A 21,176-nucleotide genomic window follows, 5' to 3' on the forward strand; every position below is an offset into this window, starting at 1 on the left:
GGCAAGTTAAAATGGTGAGGAGAGAGAATTTTTACATCCCCTCATTAGCTGCAGGGTAGATTGCAGTTAGGGTGTGGAATTGTACATCTTGGTACCATGCATCATACTGAGTTTGTGCTGCAGTCCATCTTCTTTAGAGTTGCCTGTCCTGCATTTTAATTTAGATGACTTATAACAAAATGCAGTAAATTACACTTGGGAAAAAAAATCCTCTGTAAATTAGTGCACTATCAGTTAGTGTGCTAAGTGCATAGAGACTAGGTGAAGGGAGGGCGTGGCTACTGCAGGAGTGGTAAACCTGCTGCTCCTTGAGCCTTTAAATGCCTCTCCTCAGAGCTGTGCGCCGCGAGTGTTGTGTCTGCCCCACCCACGCGCTCCGCCACTTGGTGGGTGAAGTGTGTGGCCGTGACGCGACAGCGGTGGTTCCTCTGCAGAGCCACATGCTGGAAGTGCAGGCATCCTGCTCAACGTGCGCACTCTACTGCCTGGTGGGGGAAGAGCGTAGTGGCTCTGGCGGGTCCGGTGAGTTGCCGGTATTTATTTAGAGCAGTGGGGCTGTGGGTGCCTGGCTCTGGAGGTGGGGGAGGGCATTGAATGTATTTATTTTCATATATCTATATGTGATCTCAATGTAGACATATGCAGTATAAATAAATGTATACTGTGTGGCTCTTTGCACTATATCATCTGCTGTTTTGGCTCTTCATCTCTAACTTGTTGGCTAGTCCTGTGCTCCTGAGATAAGAAAAAAAAAGAACGTGGTTGCGACGTAAATATTGGTAATTGAAAGGCATCTGGAGGGTTGTGAGTTTTTTTTTCTTTTCTGCCAGTTGTTTGTTTAACCAGAGGAACACAGTCAGTTGAGCTGTTGCTTGGACGTCAGTGGGTAAATACACTGAACAGCAGAGCAAAGCCTGCCATTGTTCAGCGATGCCATTCGCACTAAGTGTCACCTGACTGAAGAGAGAAATTATTTCAGAGAGGGCTTCCCAAAACAAAGAAATGGGCTGGCTACAAATGTTACTAGGAGAAACCGCTTTTCTAAAAATTATTTTCACACTTCACACAAGGCTGTAGGTCATTGACGTGAGACTGTGTAAAAACAGCTAAGGCAGCCATGTTCGCTTGTGCAAATAGTCTGTTAAGAATAGTTTACCCCCCCAAGTCCAACCTCTGCTAATAGGTGAAGTGTGAGGAATCACTTCAGATTCCTTCATCAATCAGTAATGCCTTCTGTTTATTACAAAAAAAAGAAATTGAGTCTTCCATTGTAAGCAAACTAAAGTAACATGAACTGTAAAACCAAGAGCAGGGTCCAATGAATCTGGAACACCAGACTTCAGAACTCCTCATTTGAGACTAAATTTCTTGCACAAATATCCTATGTTCCGCATGCAATCTGTGCAAAAACCAATAAGCCATAATGAATTATTGGGATGGGGAGGCGGTAAAAAGAGCAGTTTCCCTAGGGCTGTGCAGCTCAGTGGGACCCAGGGCCCCTGGCCGCAACTACTGGCGCAACAGTGGCGGCTGGAGGCCTGGTCCCCTTTGAATTGCTGCTGAAGAGCTGCACCAGGACTCTTAGGGCTGGGAGAGGGCCCCAGCCCTGTGGTCCAGGCAGCACTGAGGGTTAGCTGCCCCCCCTACCTTCTGGGTGTGGAGAGCTGGACCCATCTTGCTCTAGGGTCCACACTGACTGACTGGCCCAGTCATGTGCATCAAGGCATGTGCGAATGTGAAACACAAAACCTAGCTGTGGGTGCTCTGCTAATCAGCTGGGTGGCTTCACAATCGCACTGCTCACAGGGAGCACTGGCCACAAGGCATGTGTGTGAGTTACATGCCCAGATGGCTGAGCAGTATTCATCAGGAAAGTAGACAAGGGCCAGTGATTGGTATAATTTTTGCATTAGCTCCTTGGGTTGTTACTGTTTAGTTTCTATGTGAGATTTAAATGCACCTCTGTGTGTATGTATTTTCAGGTGGTGTTTGTATGTGAGACTTTGGTTTACTGTCTCATCAAGATGCCAGAGTGGGATCATTTGCTATGTGTGTTCTGTCCTAGCCTTTTGATTGTTTAGTGGGATTATTGATGCTGCAGACTTGGTTGGCTTTGGTTTTAGCCACCAATATAAGAGGTTTTAAGTCTTTTTTTTTTTTTTTTTTTTCTTTTTTAAGGATTTGTTCTATGACAGTTAAATCCCACACCTCTGTAGTCAGAGCAATGTCATCACCATAGAGACATTTCTATGTTTGGGGAAGATCACTTGCGTAAATATCAAAAAGATTTTGAACTGATCAGACATCATTGAGTATGTGTGGCTAGTTGATCTGGTAACCCAGAATGGTCACAACTTTTCAGGATAATCTTATTGTTGCAATGCACAGACTAACTGTGCTAGCTTTCAGGAGACATAAAGGTATGCTCATATGAAGGTGCAGAATCTAATACACAACTTTTCTGCGCTTCTAGCGACTTTTAAACGTCTAGTTAACTCTACTTTTAAATGATTTTTTTCATCTTTCCCAGATTTGACTTGTCAGGGGTTTTCTCTTCTGGTGAGGTTCTTACATCGATCATTTCACCATGATGTCTCTTGGAATGGAAATGATTTCTCAGAATGCCCTGGCACATACAAATAGGGCTCATCAATTAAATCTGTGGGGAGGGTCTCTGGAATCTTTTTCCTGTGAAAGAAGATCTTCTGTTTGTCTTATTTATACTGAGGCAATCCCATTATTTTGTGCTTCAGTTGGTTTATCAGTTTCTCTTTTGTGTACTTGTTGTCCATTAGTTTGTTCAAAAGCAGCATCCGTTTCTCTTCCTACAGTTGACCCCCTGAAATTATGTTCTGATAAAGATCTGGATGTGAAAGGGCAAGTTCTTCTCTTGGTTGCACACATCACTCCCATTGACTACCCTGCTGTTTCTGAAAACTTAAGAGCGTTATTAACTGCGTTAATTATGGTGATATTCAAAGGTTTTTTAGCATGAGTTGAAGCTTTTCTGACATGCTAAATATAAAGATCAATTTAAATGGAGGCAAGATGGGCAGGAATTGCATATTGTCAAATCAAAATTGTTGGTCATGTTTTGTTCATGCTTCTGTGATTTCCCCTGTAAACAACATTGCGTTTTTCTGAACTACTCACTGTACTCTAGCCAGTGAAACAGTTATGTCTGGATGTGGCCATTTGCAACTTTTCCTGCTGGGACACTGACATGAAAAATATTCTGGCACATCAGTTCACAAGACTCAAAGAAAGAGACCTAACAGACATAGGCATCGGAAAGACCTCATAAAAGCACTGTATTGTTTCATTTTGTGTTTATTCCCTGGCACTGTCATCTGGTTCCATGAACCACTTTTAACACATCTGTTTCTCCTGGAAACAAAACAAATTCCTTATAGTAATGAACAAACTGTTTCCTCTGCTGTACAAGGCAGCTGGCTCCATCTGTCACCAGCACCTGCTGTAAGCTCAAGGTTTTTTGGATATTAGAATTTATTCTCCCTTAAACAATATTTATGTCCATAAACCACAAATGTATCGTATTTTTCATTTTTTGTTCTCCTTGCATGGCAACTCAAACTCACATAGACTAAAAGAATGTTTAGAACATTAAGCTTTCGTGGGCAAAGACCCACTTCGTCAGATACTGATTTGTTTTCCAGATCTGAAGACGTGGGTCTGTCCCACGAAAGCTCGTCATCTAATAAATTATATTGCTAGTTTTTGTAGTGATACAGGACTTCTTTTTTGTTTTGTGACACTGATAACAAGGAAGCCTTCTCATTTGCTACAAAGAACTACTGGGGGATGTCACAAATCGTTTTTGTCTGAAGAACTCAAAGGCTGTTTGCAGAGGCCAATGCTGTTTTCTGCTGCTTAGTGGTGACTAAAATTGCTAAGGCCTGGAATTTGTTAAGAATTTTCCACAAAATAACAAAAATGCAAGGAGGTTAGCCTCTGGGATGCCAAATGAGTTTCACTTGGACAGGTGAGTAATTTAAAAAATGGCATCTTGTTTCTCCTTCACCTGAGTTTTTCAAGCTGTGCTACTGAGCTATGGGATTTGTTTTCTTTCCTTGTGCCCCACAGAACACAATAACTTGATAGTCTCGCTAGGTTTGTAACTTTTGCCTCAAAAGCTCAGTCGTTCCATTTGCACCCTGTTCAGTTTGTGGAGAAGAGAAAAAAGCTAGTGAAACTAAAGCTTGGACTATTTTACAGTATACTGGGGAGTGGCTTTAAACCAAAGCATTCCACTGTGATGAAGTTTGCAGATGATACCAAGCTGAGAGGGGTTGCCAGCACTTTGAAGGATAGGATTATAGTTCAAAATGATGTGGACAAACTGAAGAAATGGTGTGAGGTGAATAGGATGAAATTCAATAAGGACAAATGCAAAGTAGTCCACTTAGGAAAGAACAATTAGTTTCAGAAATACAAAATGGGAAATGACTGTCTAGGAAGGAGTACTGCAGAAAGGGATCACAGGGATGACGCACCTGCAAAAAAAGCCAACATCATTCTGGATTGAATGATCAGGAGTGCCAGAAGCAAGGCGAGAAGTAATTCTTCCGCTCCCTTCTGCAGTGATGAAGCCTCAACTGGATTATTGTGTTCAGTCAGGGCGCTACATTTCTGGAAAGATGTGGAGAAATTGGCTCAGACAAGAGCTCAACAAAAAAAAAAAAGGCCTAGAAAACAAAAAAGGGTCTAGAAAACATGACCTATGAGGGAATATTGAAAGAACTGAGTTTTTTCAGTTTGGAAAAGAGGAGACTGAGGGGGGACATAACAAATATCTATAAAGGTACTACACAGAAGAGGGGGAGAAAAAGTATTTTCCTTAGTCTCTGATGATCGGGCAAGAAACAGTGGGTTCAAGTTGCAGCTTGTGAGGTTTAGGTTGAACGTTAGGAAAAACTTCCTAACTGCCAAGGTGATTAAGCACTGGAATAAATTGCCTAGGGAGATTGTGGAATATCCATTGTTGTAGGTATTTAAAAACAAATCAGAAAAACCTCTGTTGGGGATGGTCTAGACAGTGCTTGGTCCTGCCATGAGTGCAGGATACTGGACTTGATGATCTTTCGAGGTCCGTTCTAGTTCTGTGATTCTGTAATCTCTTCCCTTCCACCCCCATTCCAACCTTTCTATGCCCATACCTTTTCATGGCTTAAGAGTTCTTAGCCTGCATTTTAAGTGTGATATTGTTAAGGGCACTGCAGGTGTCCCAAATTCTGACCAAATATTAAATATTTAGTGCTTCCTCTAACTTGGGAAGCTTTAATTATGCATATTTTCAGACAGTAGAAAGGGAAACTAGGGAAAACTAACTAAAAGTAGGCTCCATGCCCAAATTTCTTTGATGGACATCAACAGAGTTGCTTTTTCTTTTTAGCTATAAAAATGGTGAATGACAGTTGGAATTCTAGGTTATATGTTGGACGTAGTCACTATACCAGCTAAGTCCTTGCACCTCCAATTCTTTCCTGGAAAAAGCTAGACATGATTTTATGATATTAACAAAATATGTCAGGTAGATGGCTTCCGAAGCTTGTGTGATTAGCTGCACATTGGAGTTGAAATGATTACAGGTTATCCTGTGCTGCCTTTTAGATATTAATCTTTTCTATGGTCTTCATAATACCCATGCATCACCAAAATGTTTATGGATTTATCCTTGCAGCGTTCCTTTTGTAGGAAGTAGCTCGTCTAGGTTCTACAGATAGTGATCTGACATGAGAAGTGACTTGTTTGAGATCACACCAGGAATGTGCGGCAGAGTCATGAATATAATTTGCATCACCTTTATGCTAGGCCTGTGTTTTAACCAGAGGACCAGACTCCCCACATAGTAGCGGTAGTAAAATCTGAACTGAATTCTGCTTCACAGTACAGATAATGCAGCTGCATTAACATCTATATTACAAGTGGTCACTGTTAACAGACTATTCTATAAACATGAATTTATGTAGTTAATATATGAAGATATATACCTGTCTCTCAGAATTGGAAAGGACTTTGAGAGGTCATCTAGTCCAGTCCCCTGCCCCCATTGCAGGACCTTTCACCATCCTGACAGATTTTCTTTTTTAAAATCTATTTTTCCTAGATCCCTAAATGGCCCCCCTCAAGGACTGAGCTCACAATCCTGGGTTTAACAGGCCGATGTTCAAACAACTGAGCTATTCCTCCCTTATTGCTAATTTCAATAATATCAACTGGTGTTTTACCTAGTTGAATCCAAGTGCTTTCCATCAGATTTAAGGATTGTTTGACATAAGATGAGAGTAATGATGTAAGGTGAAATGAGAAAAAAAGACAAGAAAAAGAGTAGGAAGGATACTAAGCAGTTGATATTGGTTAAGCTTTTGTTTAATTGCTGTGAGATTATAGCTGTTAAATAGATCTTCATGTTACCTAGTTATTGTGAAATGGCTGTTGATTGGTGGAGAATTTCTGCAGTATCCTGTCTTATGGGTCATGTTAATATTTGGGTTTCACTGTCTGAGTTGCACAATAGATTTGCTCTCTACAGGAAACTGGAAAGTGTCTTCTTTCACAGCTAATCACAGAATCAGAGGAGCCATGAAGGCCTAATTGGTTTCTTCCCATATAAGAATTTAATAGATCACCTGTATGGTTTCCAGTGCATTGAGTCATTCCTGGATGAGTGCATTGATGGTTGTCTTCGGGTCTTACTATTTGTCTTTCACCCCCTACAAAAGCTGGCTTTATAGCAGCTGAGTTTAAAATGCTATGCACACTTGGAACATAACATACAAACATCCTTTATATTGACCTAGAGCCAGAGAGCATGATGTTGCCTGGTAGCAGGTGGAGGTGACTGTGTTTTGTGGATTCCTTACAATATCCTCAGGCAGTTATAACACATGAGCATTAGCTATCAGTTTGTATATCTATTGCGGTTCTTATTACCAAACAAACTATATGGACAAAAGAATTCACATTCTTCCAGTTCTTTCAAATATGGCTGTACACTAAATTTTTGTCTTTGACTATGAAGGTCGTGTTCCAGGCATACTACCAGAGCCTACAGATACTTCTTATTAAATCTTCCAAGACATCAGTGTTTTCTTATGTACCAAGTGAGCTCTGGCTGTGATACAGCTTAAGGGTATGTCTACAGTGCAGTTGCAGGTCTGACTGCAGCATGTGGTGATACCCTAATTTGCATTACTCTAAATAGCTCAAATGACCATAGCTTCCCAGGCACCAGCATGGACCAGCCACTAGACTACATAACCAGGGTCGTGGGTGGGCTTGTACCCCCATGCTGCTATGGCTTCACTGCTTTTGTTATTCAGGCTAGTGAGATCAAAACTACATTGGGTATGTTTAGACATGCTGCAATTACATCTCCTGTTGCAGTGTAGGTGTATCTGCAGTACTTTGCTTGAACTGCAGCCTGGGGACCGTAACAAATAGCAAATGTGCTGGGGAGCTTACATGCTGAGTGGCTGATTGTAATGGAGGGGAAGCTTCAGGCAATTGGGGTGCTTTAATCCAATAGATTTCTGACCATCTCCTGTGTTTCTAAGTCCCAGCAAGCTACCTCCGTAAGAGTCAAACGCTGTAAAGGAAAAATTGAGTATAAAAATGTTCTAACTGGAAAATCTGTATGTGATAAAAATCAGCTAGTAAACATTCCTTTTTACTACTCAGCTGAACTGTTGTCCTCTAAACTAATATGCTGATCCATGCCATAAGTACAGGGTTGTTTACACTGTCAACTTTGGACAACAACAAGATAAAATCAAGAATGCGAGTTGGGTGGTTTAGAACACAAGCTTGTCTTTGGAAAAGGGAATTGCTTATACAAGTCTAATGCAAACAACAAGCAGTCCTGTAACACCTTCAGACTGAAATCTGAGGAGGTAGGTCTTAACCACAAAGGCTCATCACCTAATACATTTATCTGGTGATGAGCTTTCTTTCCTAGGACAGACCCACTTCATCAGATGAACCTCATTTCCCATACAGGCTGACATTTATAAGTACAGAGGTCCAAAAAAGGACTTTAAAAACAGATTACACAGAAGAAGTTCTGAATTGGAATTCGTATTCAAATTCGACACAAGACTTGATATGAGCAGAGACACCAGTTACCTCACGCATTACAAGGACTGCTTCCCTTCCTTTGATGCACTGGTAGTTATTTCAGGCAGGACACTTAACATCGCCCCTCTTTCCCCCCCACCCCATCCCCTCTTTCAGTCCTATGCACTTAATTTGTCAGTTTTTATTGCAATTTTTTTTAACCTCTGTACTTATTAACTGTCAGTCTGTATTGGAAATGAGATTGATCTGATGACGTGGGTCTGTCCCACGAGAGCTCATCACCAAATAAATCATTTTGTTAGTCTTTAAAGTGCTACATTTCTGCTATTTTGTTTTGTTGGAGTACAGACTAACACAGCCACCTCTCTGTTACTACCTAATACATTTGTTAGTCTTGAAGGTGCTAGAGGACTGCTCGAGACAAACTTGGCTGTCCTGGTGAAATCTCATTTAGGCGTTTCTTAGCTTTACGCTCCATTGAGTCAATTATTCTCTGGGATGCTCCTTATTCCTGTGTACTTGTCGGCCCTCTTATCACACCTGATGCGTTGTGCGCAGCTTTTGAAAGTTGTATGGATAATGAGAAGCTGGGGGAGAGGCTGAAAGAATAGATGCAAAAATTGGTTACAAAAACTAGGTTTTCTTTCGTAATAAAAGATCATGAGGTGTGCAAAGATTCCCAGTGTGTGAAGAGTCAATATGACATAGGCTGAAACCGAAAGGCCCTGATATTTGTGAAAGACACGACAGCTACTTGGCTGCTGCGGCCTATGAGGTAGTCAAAAAAAAAAAAGTTAGACATGCACTGGAGTAAAATATCACAGGGTATGAACAAGAGCAAGGTAGACAGAGGCATGGTTTCTTTTGCTGCACCTTACTACCTAAATGAATAATTCTTCCTCCTTGAATGTCATCCTTAATTAGCAACCTTGTGCCAGACCAAGTCTAAATAGGAAACTGTACCTCCTGACTTTGCGAAGAAAATGGTGTCTTTGATGGATAAAAAATAAAAAGAAATATTCCTTCTCATCGATTGGTCACAAGTTATTTCTCTTTAACAAGCTAAACAAAGCATGTCTGTGAGGAAGCTAATTTGTCAAGTGTCCGTAACGCAAGTTAAATTCCTGCTATTACAGAGCCTTTATATAAAGCTTTGCCACTGGGTAGGTGATGGAATATAAATAGATCAGCAGTTCTCCATTCTACAGTTTAATCATTCCCTGCCTCCAGCATTGAAGGTGATTTGACCTACCAAGGCTTCAGTCCCATAGAAAATAACAGATGCATGAAAGCTCCATGTTAGAAAGGAATCTTATGCTTTTTGATGTTGCATGGGGAAGCTAGATCGTAGATACACTATTGTTACTCCTTGTTGTCTAAGCTTTAGAGGCCATAATTTACTGGATCTATGTCTTTTCTCTTTAACTTGCCTCTTCTCAAACTTCTGCGCGAGGCTTTCTTGAAGAAGAATGATTGTGTTAAATCCATATTAATGTACTTTTTCTACTTAGTGTTGCCTCATGTACCCTCCTGATCTTGTCTGCAAGTTGCAACTGCTGTTGAGAAGATGGAGCATTTTTATTTTTAGTAACAATATCTCTCATGCAGGGATGGAAGAATCTTAAACCAATTAAACACATTAGGGGATAACAGAGCATGTGGGTTTGGTTCAAGGCCTCCATTTTCTTCACAATGGGGTGTGCCCGAGTGCCAATCTTTCCATGCAACATGACAGGAATAGCACGATAATCTGCTAACCAGGTCAGCAGTGCAGCTGCTGCTTTGTGAGGTATTCCCTAACCGGTGACTTTTAGTCCATTATAGTAATCCCAGTAAATGAGCTAGCATTTTGACTTAGGAAATAGTGTTCTGATTTCCTCTTGTGATTGTTCAAGAAGGATGTAGATTTTTAATTAATCACAATTTGAGATTCTTTGTCCAGTTCAAAATCATCCTTTGTGTTTATATGGAGCTAGATTATTTTTTTCCTTTTTAATAATTCTTAGCTATGACTAAAATGGCTTATGTATTATGGTCTGTTAAAATATGATTGAGTTATAAAGAGTTGGTGGTAGCATTCATTTGTTTTAGAGGATGTGGGAGGATAGGGTATAAAACCCTGTTTTGTGTTCCTAAATATGGCCAAATTAATTTTTAAATTTTATTTTTTCATTCACAGACATGTAGAAGAGCTTTTGCATCGTTTACACACAAATCCGTCATGGGTGTTCTTGAGCTGCAAAGGTGTTAAATCTTTATTCATCTGGTACTGCAATTTAAGCCTAGATTGTTGAAATACAAGTTATCTGCTAAGAATTATGACATGAATTGCTGACCTACAAACTTAGGACAGCAGGGATCTAGTTAAGCTTTTTACTTCTAATTGATCTAGTTGACAGAATACAGTCACACTTGGCTTTACCATTAGACTGGAACATCAGTGTAGAACAAAATTTGACAAGGATACTGCCTCGATGTCTAACACGTTTATTGTCAAAATAGGCTGCAGTGTCCCATATGCAGCGATAACTTAAATGACTAGTTTGGATTTCAGTAAGCGAGACATCTTTTTTAGGCTGTCAGCCTGTCCTTTGTCTGCCCTGTCCTTTGTCTCCCCCAGTATTTTTACTGACTGGAAATACGTCAGTACAGCCCCATAACCCTGTGCTTGTAGTAATAATGTCAAATTATCCACCTGTGTTACATTTATGCCACCATTTGAGTTATGAAGCTAGAGTTGCTCCACTCAAGATTCTCTTTCAAGTGCATAACTCCTGTTTTGAAAATAAAATTTAAGCTCCCAAGTCGCTGACACTTTGCAGTGCTGATTGGAACAATGACCTTTTAAAAATCTTCATCTCTCTACCTCATGGGTGCATTGTAAAGTTAAACATGTTAAAGCTTGCGAGATGCTCAAATATGGTGGTAATTGGGTCATAGATTTGCCTTAAAATAGAGCAGTATGGTATCATTCATGGTGATCCTCTGGCTTACGAGTGTCTGGGTTGGATACAGCCATCTAAACAAATCTCTCTTCTCTAGGTCTGCTGGAAACTTTATACTGAAAAATTATTTGAAATTTTAACCCAACTTTCTCCTTCCTCCACATTCGCAATTTTCAAACAAAATCACTAAGTAAAATAAAAGCTGCTCAAGCCTGTTTTTTCTCACCTGGACTTCAGAAAAGCTCAAGTACTTCCAGTACTGGCACTGAGCAATACAGAGACTGAATTTTGTGAGGCTGTCAAGAGACTGAGTACATTAGAAACTGAAATAAATACACCCACATAATTCCATCTGACCCTGCTTATTCTCTCTATCAAACTTCATGTTGCCCTGCTAGCTTAGAAAAACTCCACCAGTTTTTCCCACTCTTGTCTTTTTGTTTGCCAGCTACTCACACAATCGTCTTTTTCCAGAAAGCCCCTCTTAGTTCATCCATAAGGACCCCTCTGACTCCATCCTAATGACCCACCTTGGCTGTGCAAGTTTTGCAGAGCCAGGGGATCTCCCTTGAAAGCCTAAAAAGTGCCAAGCACGTGAAATAACCAGTATCTCGAGAATGTTGCAAAAATCATAATGGCAGTTTCTCCTGATTTCCCCCCACCCCGCCCCCCCATAGGCTCATGCTGCAGCTATCTTATAAGGGTAGAGGTGCTGTTATAGTCCAACACTTCAGATTGTAAAATGCCGGTGAGCCCCTATGGTCATCTGCAGAAGCAGGGATTGTGTGTTCAGAAACATGGCAAGTATTGTCAGCCTTTTTGAAGGATAACTGTTCATCAGCGTGTACAATATTGACTATCAAAATGGCTTTGCAGATTCCTTATCTCAAGGCAGGACTGTGCACACAACATGTACCGTGATAGAGTTTTTCAACCGCACAAATGAAACTTAGGCCAATGGCTATTTGTACCTTTGAAAGCATGTTTCACGCTTCTGTATAACTTTCATGAGTATTACATTGACCTGTGCCATTAGAAAGCTGGTGCATAACACTTGCAAACCGTACTCCCTACTCACCTTACTAGGTGTGCTTACTCTAGTTCCTTGGGGAAGTTCCATCAGGGCGTGCTGTTCTTGTAACTTCCCTATGAACTGGTATTCTCCATGTGCCAAAAATGTTAGAACAACACTCTTTAGCCACTTTGTAGATCAGGAAAATTGATCAGACATTCTTTCTCTGGTAACACATGGGGTTTGTTTCTGTTTCTCCTTTTTCCCACTCATCTTGAGAGGTGGGGGAGTGGTGATGAGGACCTGTATAATAGCACTGTCTGCTATAGACGCTAATATAGTACTGCTGCTTGCTTCACTACTGCACAGTGATGTCTGCCTGATCCTGTAGACAGTCCGGTAGACTATATCAACAAAGCCAAAGAGCATCAGTTTTACGTGAAAACTGAAGAGTGGATGCCCTTCTGTTGGTGTGCTGATTCTGGTCTAATATTTTTCAGGAGAGGTATAAACCACAAGAGGGACATCTCTCCTCCTTGGTTCTGTAACTCTAAATACTTGGCATGTGAGAATAAGGTTTTAGTGTAACTCAACTGCTTAATTTGGAGTAGCCTATTTCAGTGATAGGTACAGAGTCTAAAAGCACAGTTTGTTTTCCTTAATCACCTTCCAATCAGAAATTGGATGAACCTCCGGGATGCAGAGACAGGCAAAATCCTCTGGCAAGGAACAGAAGATCTGTCTGTACCTGGCGTGGAGCATGAAGGTAAGGGGTGGCCTCGTGGTTGGGTAATAGTGTCTCCAGGGCATGACGTCCATCAACATGGCGCTGCTTTTGAAGGAAAAATTGTTTGCTAACACTTTAATCCTGCAACACAAGGGGCAGGTGGGTCAACTGCAAACAAAGGAGAGATGTTAAGATTGAATACAAGGAGCTCAGTGGGTTCAGTCACGTCTGCATCCCTGATTGTCAAACTTTTCCTCTTAATCCATTGAAAATTCTTCCCACACAATGAGAGTAGGACTGGTCTAGTAGCTGCATTGGTCAGGGTGAGACACTGGGGGAGAGCTATACAGGAAAATGTGCATACTGTCTGCCCTCTGCCTACTTCTGATCAGGTCCATTACTGACTCTCTCCAACACTAAATTCCTCCAGTGCTTTGAAGTAGCAAATCAGATACATCTGTGCCCTTCACCTCTGCCTGTGGCGGCTTCTTCATTTCTGCCTTTGGCATCTGTTCCCAGAGGGCTAGCAAAGTATTCCTCTGTCCATTATTCTACTTAAATATCTAATATACCATGCTGGTGTGGAAGCATGTCAGAAAAGGATAGTAATGGACAAAGCTTACTGCAGTATAGACTCTGTCACACTGGCTGTGTGTGGAACACTGTGGCCTGAACCAGTTCCCTCAACAGTCTTTTCTGATCCTGTAAGCAGCACAAACAGGTCTATGAAGAGTGGAGTGACCTTGATTATCACTTTATTGCAGCATTACTTAAGAAGTTTTGCTTCAACAAGGACTGAATCCTTCTCAGTGATACTAGGGCAGTCATCTCCCTGCAAATTATACAGTCTCTTGGCACGCGAGAGCAGCAGGCAGTTTATAAAAGGCATGTGGCACCACAGAGGGGCAGCAGCATCCAACTCTGATTTGTAAAGGGGTTTTTTTAAGTGGTATTGCTGTCAGGGGAGAGGGGATGGAGAACTGGAGCTGTTTGAATACAGTACAGGGCTGGGTAGGCCACAGGGTTAATTCTAGTGTTGCAGCTACAGAGACTTGGTTTCAAAGCTGGCTTGCAGGCCTGTTTAATTTGAGACCCTACTCCTAATCAGGTTTCCCCCTTGGCACTCTTCACAACAAACAGTGCACAGCTGGACATGACACGCTGCTCAAGAGAGCTCTGATGCTGTAATAGGGAAGCTTGTAGAGCTGAGTTACAGAGTTACAGAAGAAAAGCACTGTGGTAAAACATTAATTTTTCTGTTCTGTGCTTCTCCACTTGGCTGACATGTCTCCTCTGGTCTCACTCCAGTGCTTTGTTAGCAGCAAATAGCTGCAGTCTTTTTACCATACCTCTGGATCGCACACCTAGCATTTCCAGGTTTTTGTTATCATTACAAACACAGATGAATATATGGGCCTGGTTCTGAAACCAAGGAAGTGTTTAATAACACATCAGAAGCTCTATAGAACAGGTTTGTACAGATGCTGGCTGGGAAGTGAAAGGTTCCAGCGATTTTTAAGTGCAACTGTAGTAAAATCATTGAAACAGATTTTTTAAAAATAAGGTGATTCTGCAGCCTGCTGCTTTGCTTAAACTGTTGGCAGGGGGGAGCTGCTTTGCCTTCCATTTTTTAGCCACTGTGTAATATTGAGTGTGAAGTCAAGAAAGAGGCACAAGAGAAATGAGTGTCTAATAGCAGTCCCAGGAGGAGCATGACACCAGGTTGCAGGAAGCAAAAAATGGAAATCCTGATACATTTGTTCTTATTGTCTGACTTCCTCTTACAGCTTCACCCAGAGGCACGGGTAATTTCTGAACCACCTCCTTTCACTGTGTCATTCTAGATGGACACTTACATTTTCTTGGTTCTGTGTGGTGCCTGTGGGCTATGAAGTGGAGTGTTGTTGTGGATAGAAGAGGTTGGAGATCATGAATACTATTTCCCAGCTCTGTTGCTTGGGAAAGTCCTCTTGCCTCTCTATGCCTAAGATATCCCAGTTGCATAAAACCTCAGTAATACCTGCCTGCTTCACAGGTATACTGGGACTTAATTAAAACAGTCTCCAATGTCTTTTTAGACTCTCCTATGTCAGAAGTGTATAGTGCTACTGTCATTACACCTGTTATTTTGTCTTGGTAATTATTTGACTTGCTCTAAAAGAGTCAGAGATATAGCAAAAGATTCCAAAAATCAGCCCTTCAAAATACAGACTATGAAGAGTAATTTTAAGTTATTAGCAGCAAAACACTATGTGTCTTACGGCCCAGATAAATACAGAGCACAATGCTTTAAGGAGGTAGTGTGTGATTAAATGGGCAGGCCATATTCACAATAGGCTGCAGTCTGTACTTGCAAGGAACAGAGGTGGAAGTTATTGTTAAGCAATGAAAATATCTTAAAATTCTTTGTGGATTAAGGGGGTAAAACTTCATTCCATTGTGGTTTTGTTTTTAAATCCTGAGATCTGTGCCCCTCCCTGGGACAAAGTGGTAGCTTACATCATGATCCCTGCTGCTCTCTATCAGCATCATATCAACATTGCAGTCCATTAAACTACTGTATGTTAAATGGATTTACCTGGTGTTTGACAGGCTTTTCCTGCTAAACACCAGCTTGCTGTCTGCTTGTGAACATTGATAGGTTTTCTGTGTAGGAGCAGTTCTGTTCATAAAACAGAAATTTTACATGCAAACCTTTCTAATACACTAAGACCATGTAATTACACCACGTAAGAATTTAGGGCTTGGTAACTTGTTAGTGAACAGAATGTGTCCCTTTATCCTAGTTACAGGGACATTTTCTGCACATTAACTTATGTTTCCAGACTTTCTCCTCAAGTTATGTTTAAAAATATACACAGTTGTATTGCCCATACTGAGGTGGGTGTTTTGGGAAACAGGTTCTGTACACGTACAGAATGGCTTCCTTGTTCTATGTGATTTCACCAGAGTAGCACTTTCTGGGTTGGGAAATTCCAGTAGGATTTGATCGGGGCACAGAGAACCTGAACTGAAAGGACAATGAGAAGTCCTGTGGAACCTTATAGATTTAACAGATTTTTTTGGAGCTTAAGCTTTTGTGGGCAACGACCCCCTTTGTCAGATGTCTTTGCCCACGAGAGCTTATGCTTCAGAAAAATCTGTTAGTCTATAGGGTGCCACAGGACTCCTCGCTGGTTTGTGCAGATACAGACTAACAGGGCTACCCCCCGCCTCTGATATTTGAACTGAAAGGGGAAATGTTGCTAGTATAATGCACAGTATGGCCCTCTGACTACTTGCCATGCTCAGCGTATTTTTAAAGTAAAATAATGTCATGTTGCAGGTCACATTTTAGCCCAAGACAGTGTGACTCCAGTAGTCTATTGCCAGGAGTGAGGAGGCTGGAGACTTGGGGTATTTTTTTTTCCTGGTGCTGCCACAGACTTGTTGAGATGCCAGCCTCGGGTTTAGGTTAAAGCTCTCTGCGCCTGACAGCCCACTTCTGTAAAATGGGACTCATTTTTTTTACCTGACTCTGCTCAGAGCCTCTGCATTAGAATAGGTTAGCATTTCTGAGGGGTGCATCATAGCACATACAGCAGCAGGGTTTGTTTTATTACTAGTCAGAGGCTACGTCTGTGCTACAAGATAAATTCAGATTCATTAATATTGCTTTTGTAAAGCTGAATGTTATACATTCAAATTTGACTGTCCTCACATGCTCCTCACAAAGTGCACTTACTGCTGCCACACTCAACTGGCAAACATCAATTGTTGCAGCACTGCATTGTGGGAGTGTATCCCGCAGTTCTCTCATCCCCGTAGCATGCTGGGTATGTTCACTGGTATTTGACACCCTCTTCCCACATTGTATAGCCCTCATTCCCCTCCCGTGGTAAGCAATGGTCCATTTTTCCAGTCGGAAGGAAGGAGAAGTAGGGCATCAACAAAGATGGCAAAGTTAACTGAAATCTTTCTTCTGTAACTGAATTATCAAGGATTTTATAGAAATCAGCAAGTGTGTGTGTTCTTAACTGACCATCCACTGACTGTCTCCCCGCCCCATTTGATTGCATTCGATCCCTGAAAATAACAGGGACAATGAAAAGCATGAAGAAGGCGTTGATCATAAAGGTTTTGAAACGGGAAAGTTGCTGAGGGGAGGGTATTTAGCTTTCTTGTTCATTATACAGCTTCTGTGCAGTCTGTGTTCTCAATTGACACTCCACCCACTCTTCCCTGCGTGAAAGGCTGCAAAGGTAGAAGAAAGAGGATAGAAATGGCTAGGAAAGAAGATTTTTGTCTTCACTACACAGAAATTGCCAAACGGGAGATGTCCACAACACCTCCAAAAGTCTTCCCCCGGTGGCAGAAAGGCCCCAAAAATTTTAGCCAGTGGGGGAGACTTCCTCCCCAGTGGCTTCAAGCCACCAAAAATCTTTCCTGCCTTTGGAGCCCTAACTGCGTGCAAGCCAGGGCATGGTGCTGCCTAGCAGCATGGTCAGCACCAAACAGCAGGGGTGTCCTTTTACTGAGTCAGCGGCTAGCCACATGGTATGATTGAGTGCGGTAAGACCCTATCTTCATGTCGCCTGTGGGTGAGCGAGGGGGCGCGCTCAAATATAAACTGCTGAGAAGTTGTTTCTTGGCCTCTTATGCAAGCACGACCCCCACAACAGCCTTGCTGCCACGTGGTGCGGCAGGGCAGCGGCTGGTGCCAGGCAGCGCAGAAAAAAATATCAAGTGTAGAGACAGAACCGCGAGCTCCATGCTGGGGCTGTTTGTAATGGGTAGCTGCACAAAGAAAGAAGCACATTTCTCAGGCTCTCATACAAACATGACCCCACAGCCACAGGTTTCCTGGTCCTGATTCAAAATTCATGGTCTTCCTGTTACCTAATTCCTGTGCACCTGGAGAGCAGTGGCCAGAGCAGAGTGCTGCAGAGCATTGTGGGATACATACGGGACAACTCTGGAGGCTAATAAATTCCATTTTAAGCCATGGTGCTTCCACGCTGGTCTTTAATTGAACTTTTGAATGCGAGCTTGACGCTATACCCATCAGGTAACAACAACATTGTAATCTCAATATTAGTGCTTCCTAAATCGAGCTAGTGGTATTTACAACAGTTACATGGCAATATCCAGCTAACGGCCTTGAATGTGAATTTATCTCATAGTGTAGATGTAGCCAGAGTAATGGTTGTCTGACTTTCTTTCGCAGCGCGAGTTCCTAAGAAAATCCTGAAATGCAAAGCAGTGTCCCGGGAGCTAAACTTCTCCTCAGCAGAACAAATGGAAAAATTCCGACTGGAACAGAAAGTTTATTTCAAAGGACAGTGCTTAGAAGGTAAGACTCTGGTCTGTGGATAGCTGTACTATAATGTGATGAAGCAGTGCTTTGTAAAATGGTGAGGTTGAGGCTAGCGAGACAGGCTGATCTTGGTTTTGTTTGTTTAATTTCAGAGTAATGTTGAGGTGGGTTACGAGTGAAACCTAATGAACCAAAGCATTGTAGTGACCATTTCATAAGCTTATTAACAGTTACGCAAGCAAGACTTGTACATGTGACCTTGTATTATATCATTCTGTCTGCTCAACACTGGTGTTCCTTGAACAACTCGCAGGTGTGCCGTGAGCGTCTGATGTGTTTTTTGCTGTCATACACTGATGGTGTATATTTTGTTGTTAAAACCAGATACAATGTTGTTAGTTCATTGCTGTGGTACCTGATTAAATTACTTCATTTTGGTTTTGCTGTATATGTTGCTGTTTGGGGGTTTTGGTTTTTTTTTTTTCTTGGTCTGACAATTTTTTTTAAGAAAATTTTCATAGGTGTTCCACATAAAAAAATATTATTGTTTGGTGTTCTGTGGTGTCAAAAAGCTTAAGAAACGCTGACCTAATATGCATTGGTGTAGTATTTTGTCTAATCTGAATCTTGCTTCTTTATTTATTAATTATGCCCCTACTTTGAGCTGTCCTGACATGGGAAAGTTTTTGGCGTGAGGAGGGTGAGATTTAGAACCCTCTAAAGACTGGCTAGGAATAATACTTGGCCCAATTTCTACTGAGTGTTAAACACAAGAAAAATGGCATGACCGTGGCATTTCTCTTCAGATCTGCTGCTCAAGGGCATAGTGGAATAAGGGTGGGTGTTTCGTGCCAGCTGAGTTGTACTATGCTAATTTTTACATAACATTTCCCCTCTTCTGAACTGAAATACAAAGTGCAGGCAGAACATGAGCTGTGTCAGTTACTGACAGCTCTAGGAGTTGGTGTGCAGGCGGGCATAGAGCAATAGGATCATTGAGATTTTTCTTGAAAAGCATTTGAATCTTTCTTGCTTTACAGAATGGTTTTTCGAATTTGGCTTCGTGATCCCCAACTCCACAAACACTTGGCAGTCCTTGATAGAGGCAGCACCAGAATCACAGATGATGCCAGCTAATGTTTTAACGTGAGTTGCTTGGGATTAGCGAATCTGAGAGCCGGCAGTGGGAGGGAGGGAGTGAGTGGGCAGTATGTGGCATTTCCAGGGGTGCAGAAGAGTAAAAGCGGAGGATTGTTCAAAATGTGGAAGAGGAGAGGAATTGATAATGATTTGGTCTTGTTCCATACTGCCAACTATTGAGGGACTTCCCTCTTTCCCATATTAATTTGTTTTAATAGATCTGATAAGACTTTGAGAAACTGGAAATGATTCTGTAGTAAATGTTGGAACTGCCTTTAAAGGTGACTGTGAAGGAGTTTTAAAAATTCTCTTCTAGTGTCCTCAGTATCTAGGCTAAGCTGCTACTCAGTGCATTCCCATAAAGCCAGCTGTTGCTGACTGGCTCCTGCCAGAGAGATTTTCAGGCGGTGTTCAGGTTGTCAGCCATGAGACCTCGGTGACCTGAAGTTGGCTTCTGGGGCTTGTTTTAACACTGTATGCTTTTCCCAAGCTTTGGAGATGTTATCCTCTTCTGGATATGAAATAGTTTAGTCCATGCAAATAGCGTGTGAGCAAAATAAAAGCCCTTTAATTGATTCCTTACCTGTTGACACCAGAGGAGATCAGCAATTCATGGGCTTGGATCAGGACAGTGAGTACTGAAGTGTCACTTTGAATGGGACATTTGATGAACCCTTAGAAACTCCTTTGGGAACTAGCAGTCCCTGCAAAAGGCCATCACTCCCATAGGAGCTCTCCCCAGGCAAAATATTTCTCACTGCCTGTCATCAGCAGAGATGGGGAGATGTCAGGATTCTCTTTTCAAGTTTAGGCAGGTTGCAGGAAGCCAGTCACACCGAGATTTGTGTGCTCCTAGAAGACTCTTCTCACACTACCTCATTGTTCCCTTCCTGCCCTGATGGAGGCTAGACCATACAGTGAGGAAACTGTGGTTGCAGGCACCATCTTTGATGTCACAAAAGTCTGTGGCAGCAATTTTCAGGAAGAGGAAAGACCCTGAAGAGGGAAGAGCAAACCGTAAGTGAAGTTGTTAGAACAGCGTTGCCTGTGGAGGAGACCTCTCCATGAGCACTGCAAGCAGCCTCAGCCTGCACCCGGGAAGCCAGATGCAAAAATCAGAATAAAGACAAAAGCTCACTTGACAAAACAATTCTCCCTGCCCCAGGAAGCTGAAAGTTTTCAGGACTGAGTCCTGTTGAAGGTGGCCGGGCTACATGAGTGGCAGAGCAGATGCCTGTCTGCAGCACACCCAGCAATAGCACGCCGTGCTTCAGCTTCTGTATACAGAACCCACAAAACTAACTGGGATCAACCTAGCATGCACTCACCCCAGAAATCTGGAACCTGTATGTGATGCCCGAGCTTTCCACTGCAGTTCAGACAAGGTCATGAACATGCACTCCCTTTGAAGCGTTTCGTGGGAGAATGACCTCATTGGTTGAGGCAGCTCCCTCCAGTGGCAGAGGACATATAGGGACAAGAATCAGAGAGGGAGCCGAGTTAGTCTAGATCTTCAGAAACAATAAGAAGCCCTGTGGCACCTCGTAGACTAACATATTTTGGAGCAGAAGCTTTTGTGGGCTTTGGAAGCTTATGCTCCAAAATATCTGTTAGTCTGGGAAGTGCCACAGGACTTCTTGCTGTTTTTATAGGGGGACATGGAGACCCATAGCAGAGCAGGAAGTGTGGTGCAGCTTTTTATGTCCCCTGGTAGCGAATGCGTAACACAAGGTGAGCAGCCCTGGTGCTACGTTACCCATGGCTTCAAAAACATTATGTGAAGTTAACCATTTGTAGGTATTGTATCCATCCCTCTCCTGCTCCATTCTGTGAGTGTGACGTTCCACCCGGTGAACAGAAACCGTTCACAGCTCCCTAGAGGAATGCAATGGGCGGCAATTTTCTCATTGTCTGCCGAAGGTAAGGCTGCTGCGATGAGAGTGCACCTTTCTGGTCCCT

The 21,176-nt window shown here is 42.2% G+C and overlaps 1 protein-coding gene across 4 annotated transcripts in view; it reads left to right on the plus strand.

The window, feature by feature from the left end:
- The window catches only part of PDE6D (phosphodiesterase 6D), a 49,238-nt gene that overhangs the window by 27,277 nt on the left and 785 nt on the right, over positions 1–21,176 (plus strand). For 2 of the 4 annotated variants that reach the window (XM_075003903.1, XM_075003905.1), the window contains 3 exons: positions 12,732–12,820; positions 17,988–18,113; positions 19,118–19,223. In XM_075003903.1, the coding sequence (XP_074860004.1) occupies positions 12,732–12,820; positions 17,988–18,113; positions 19,118–19,223 (321 nt within the window). Of the gene's footprint in view, positions 1–10,276; positions 10,342–12,731; positions 12,821–17,987; positions 18,114–19,117; positions 19,224–21,014; positions 21,138–21,176 lie in introns of all 4 variants that reach the window. The other 2 variants (XM_075003904.1, XM_075003906.1) reach the window with 2 other exon arrangements.

The sequence above is a fragment of the Carettochelys insculpta genome, chromosome 10, assembly GCF_033958435.1.
Source record: "Carettochelys insculpta isolate YL-2023 chromosome 10, ASM3395843v1, whole genome shotgun sequence".
Lineage (NCBI taxonomy): Eukaryota > Metazoa > Chordata > Testudines > Carettochelyidae > Carettochelys > Carettochelys insculpta.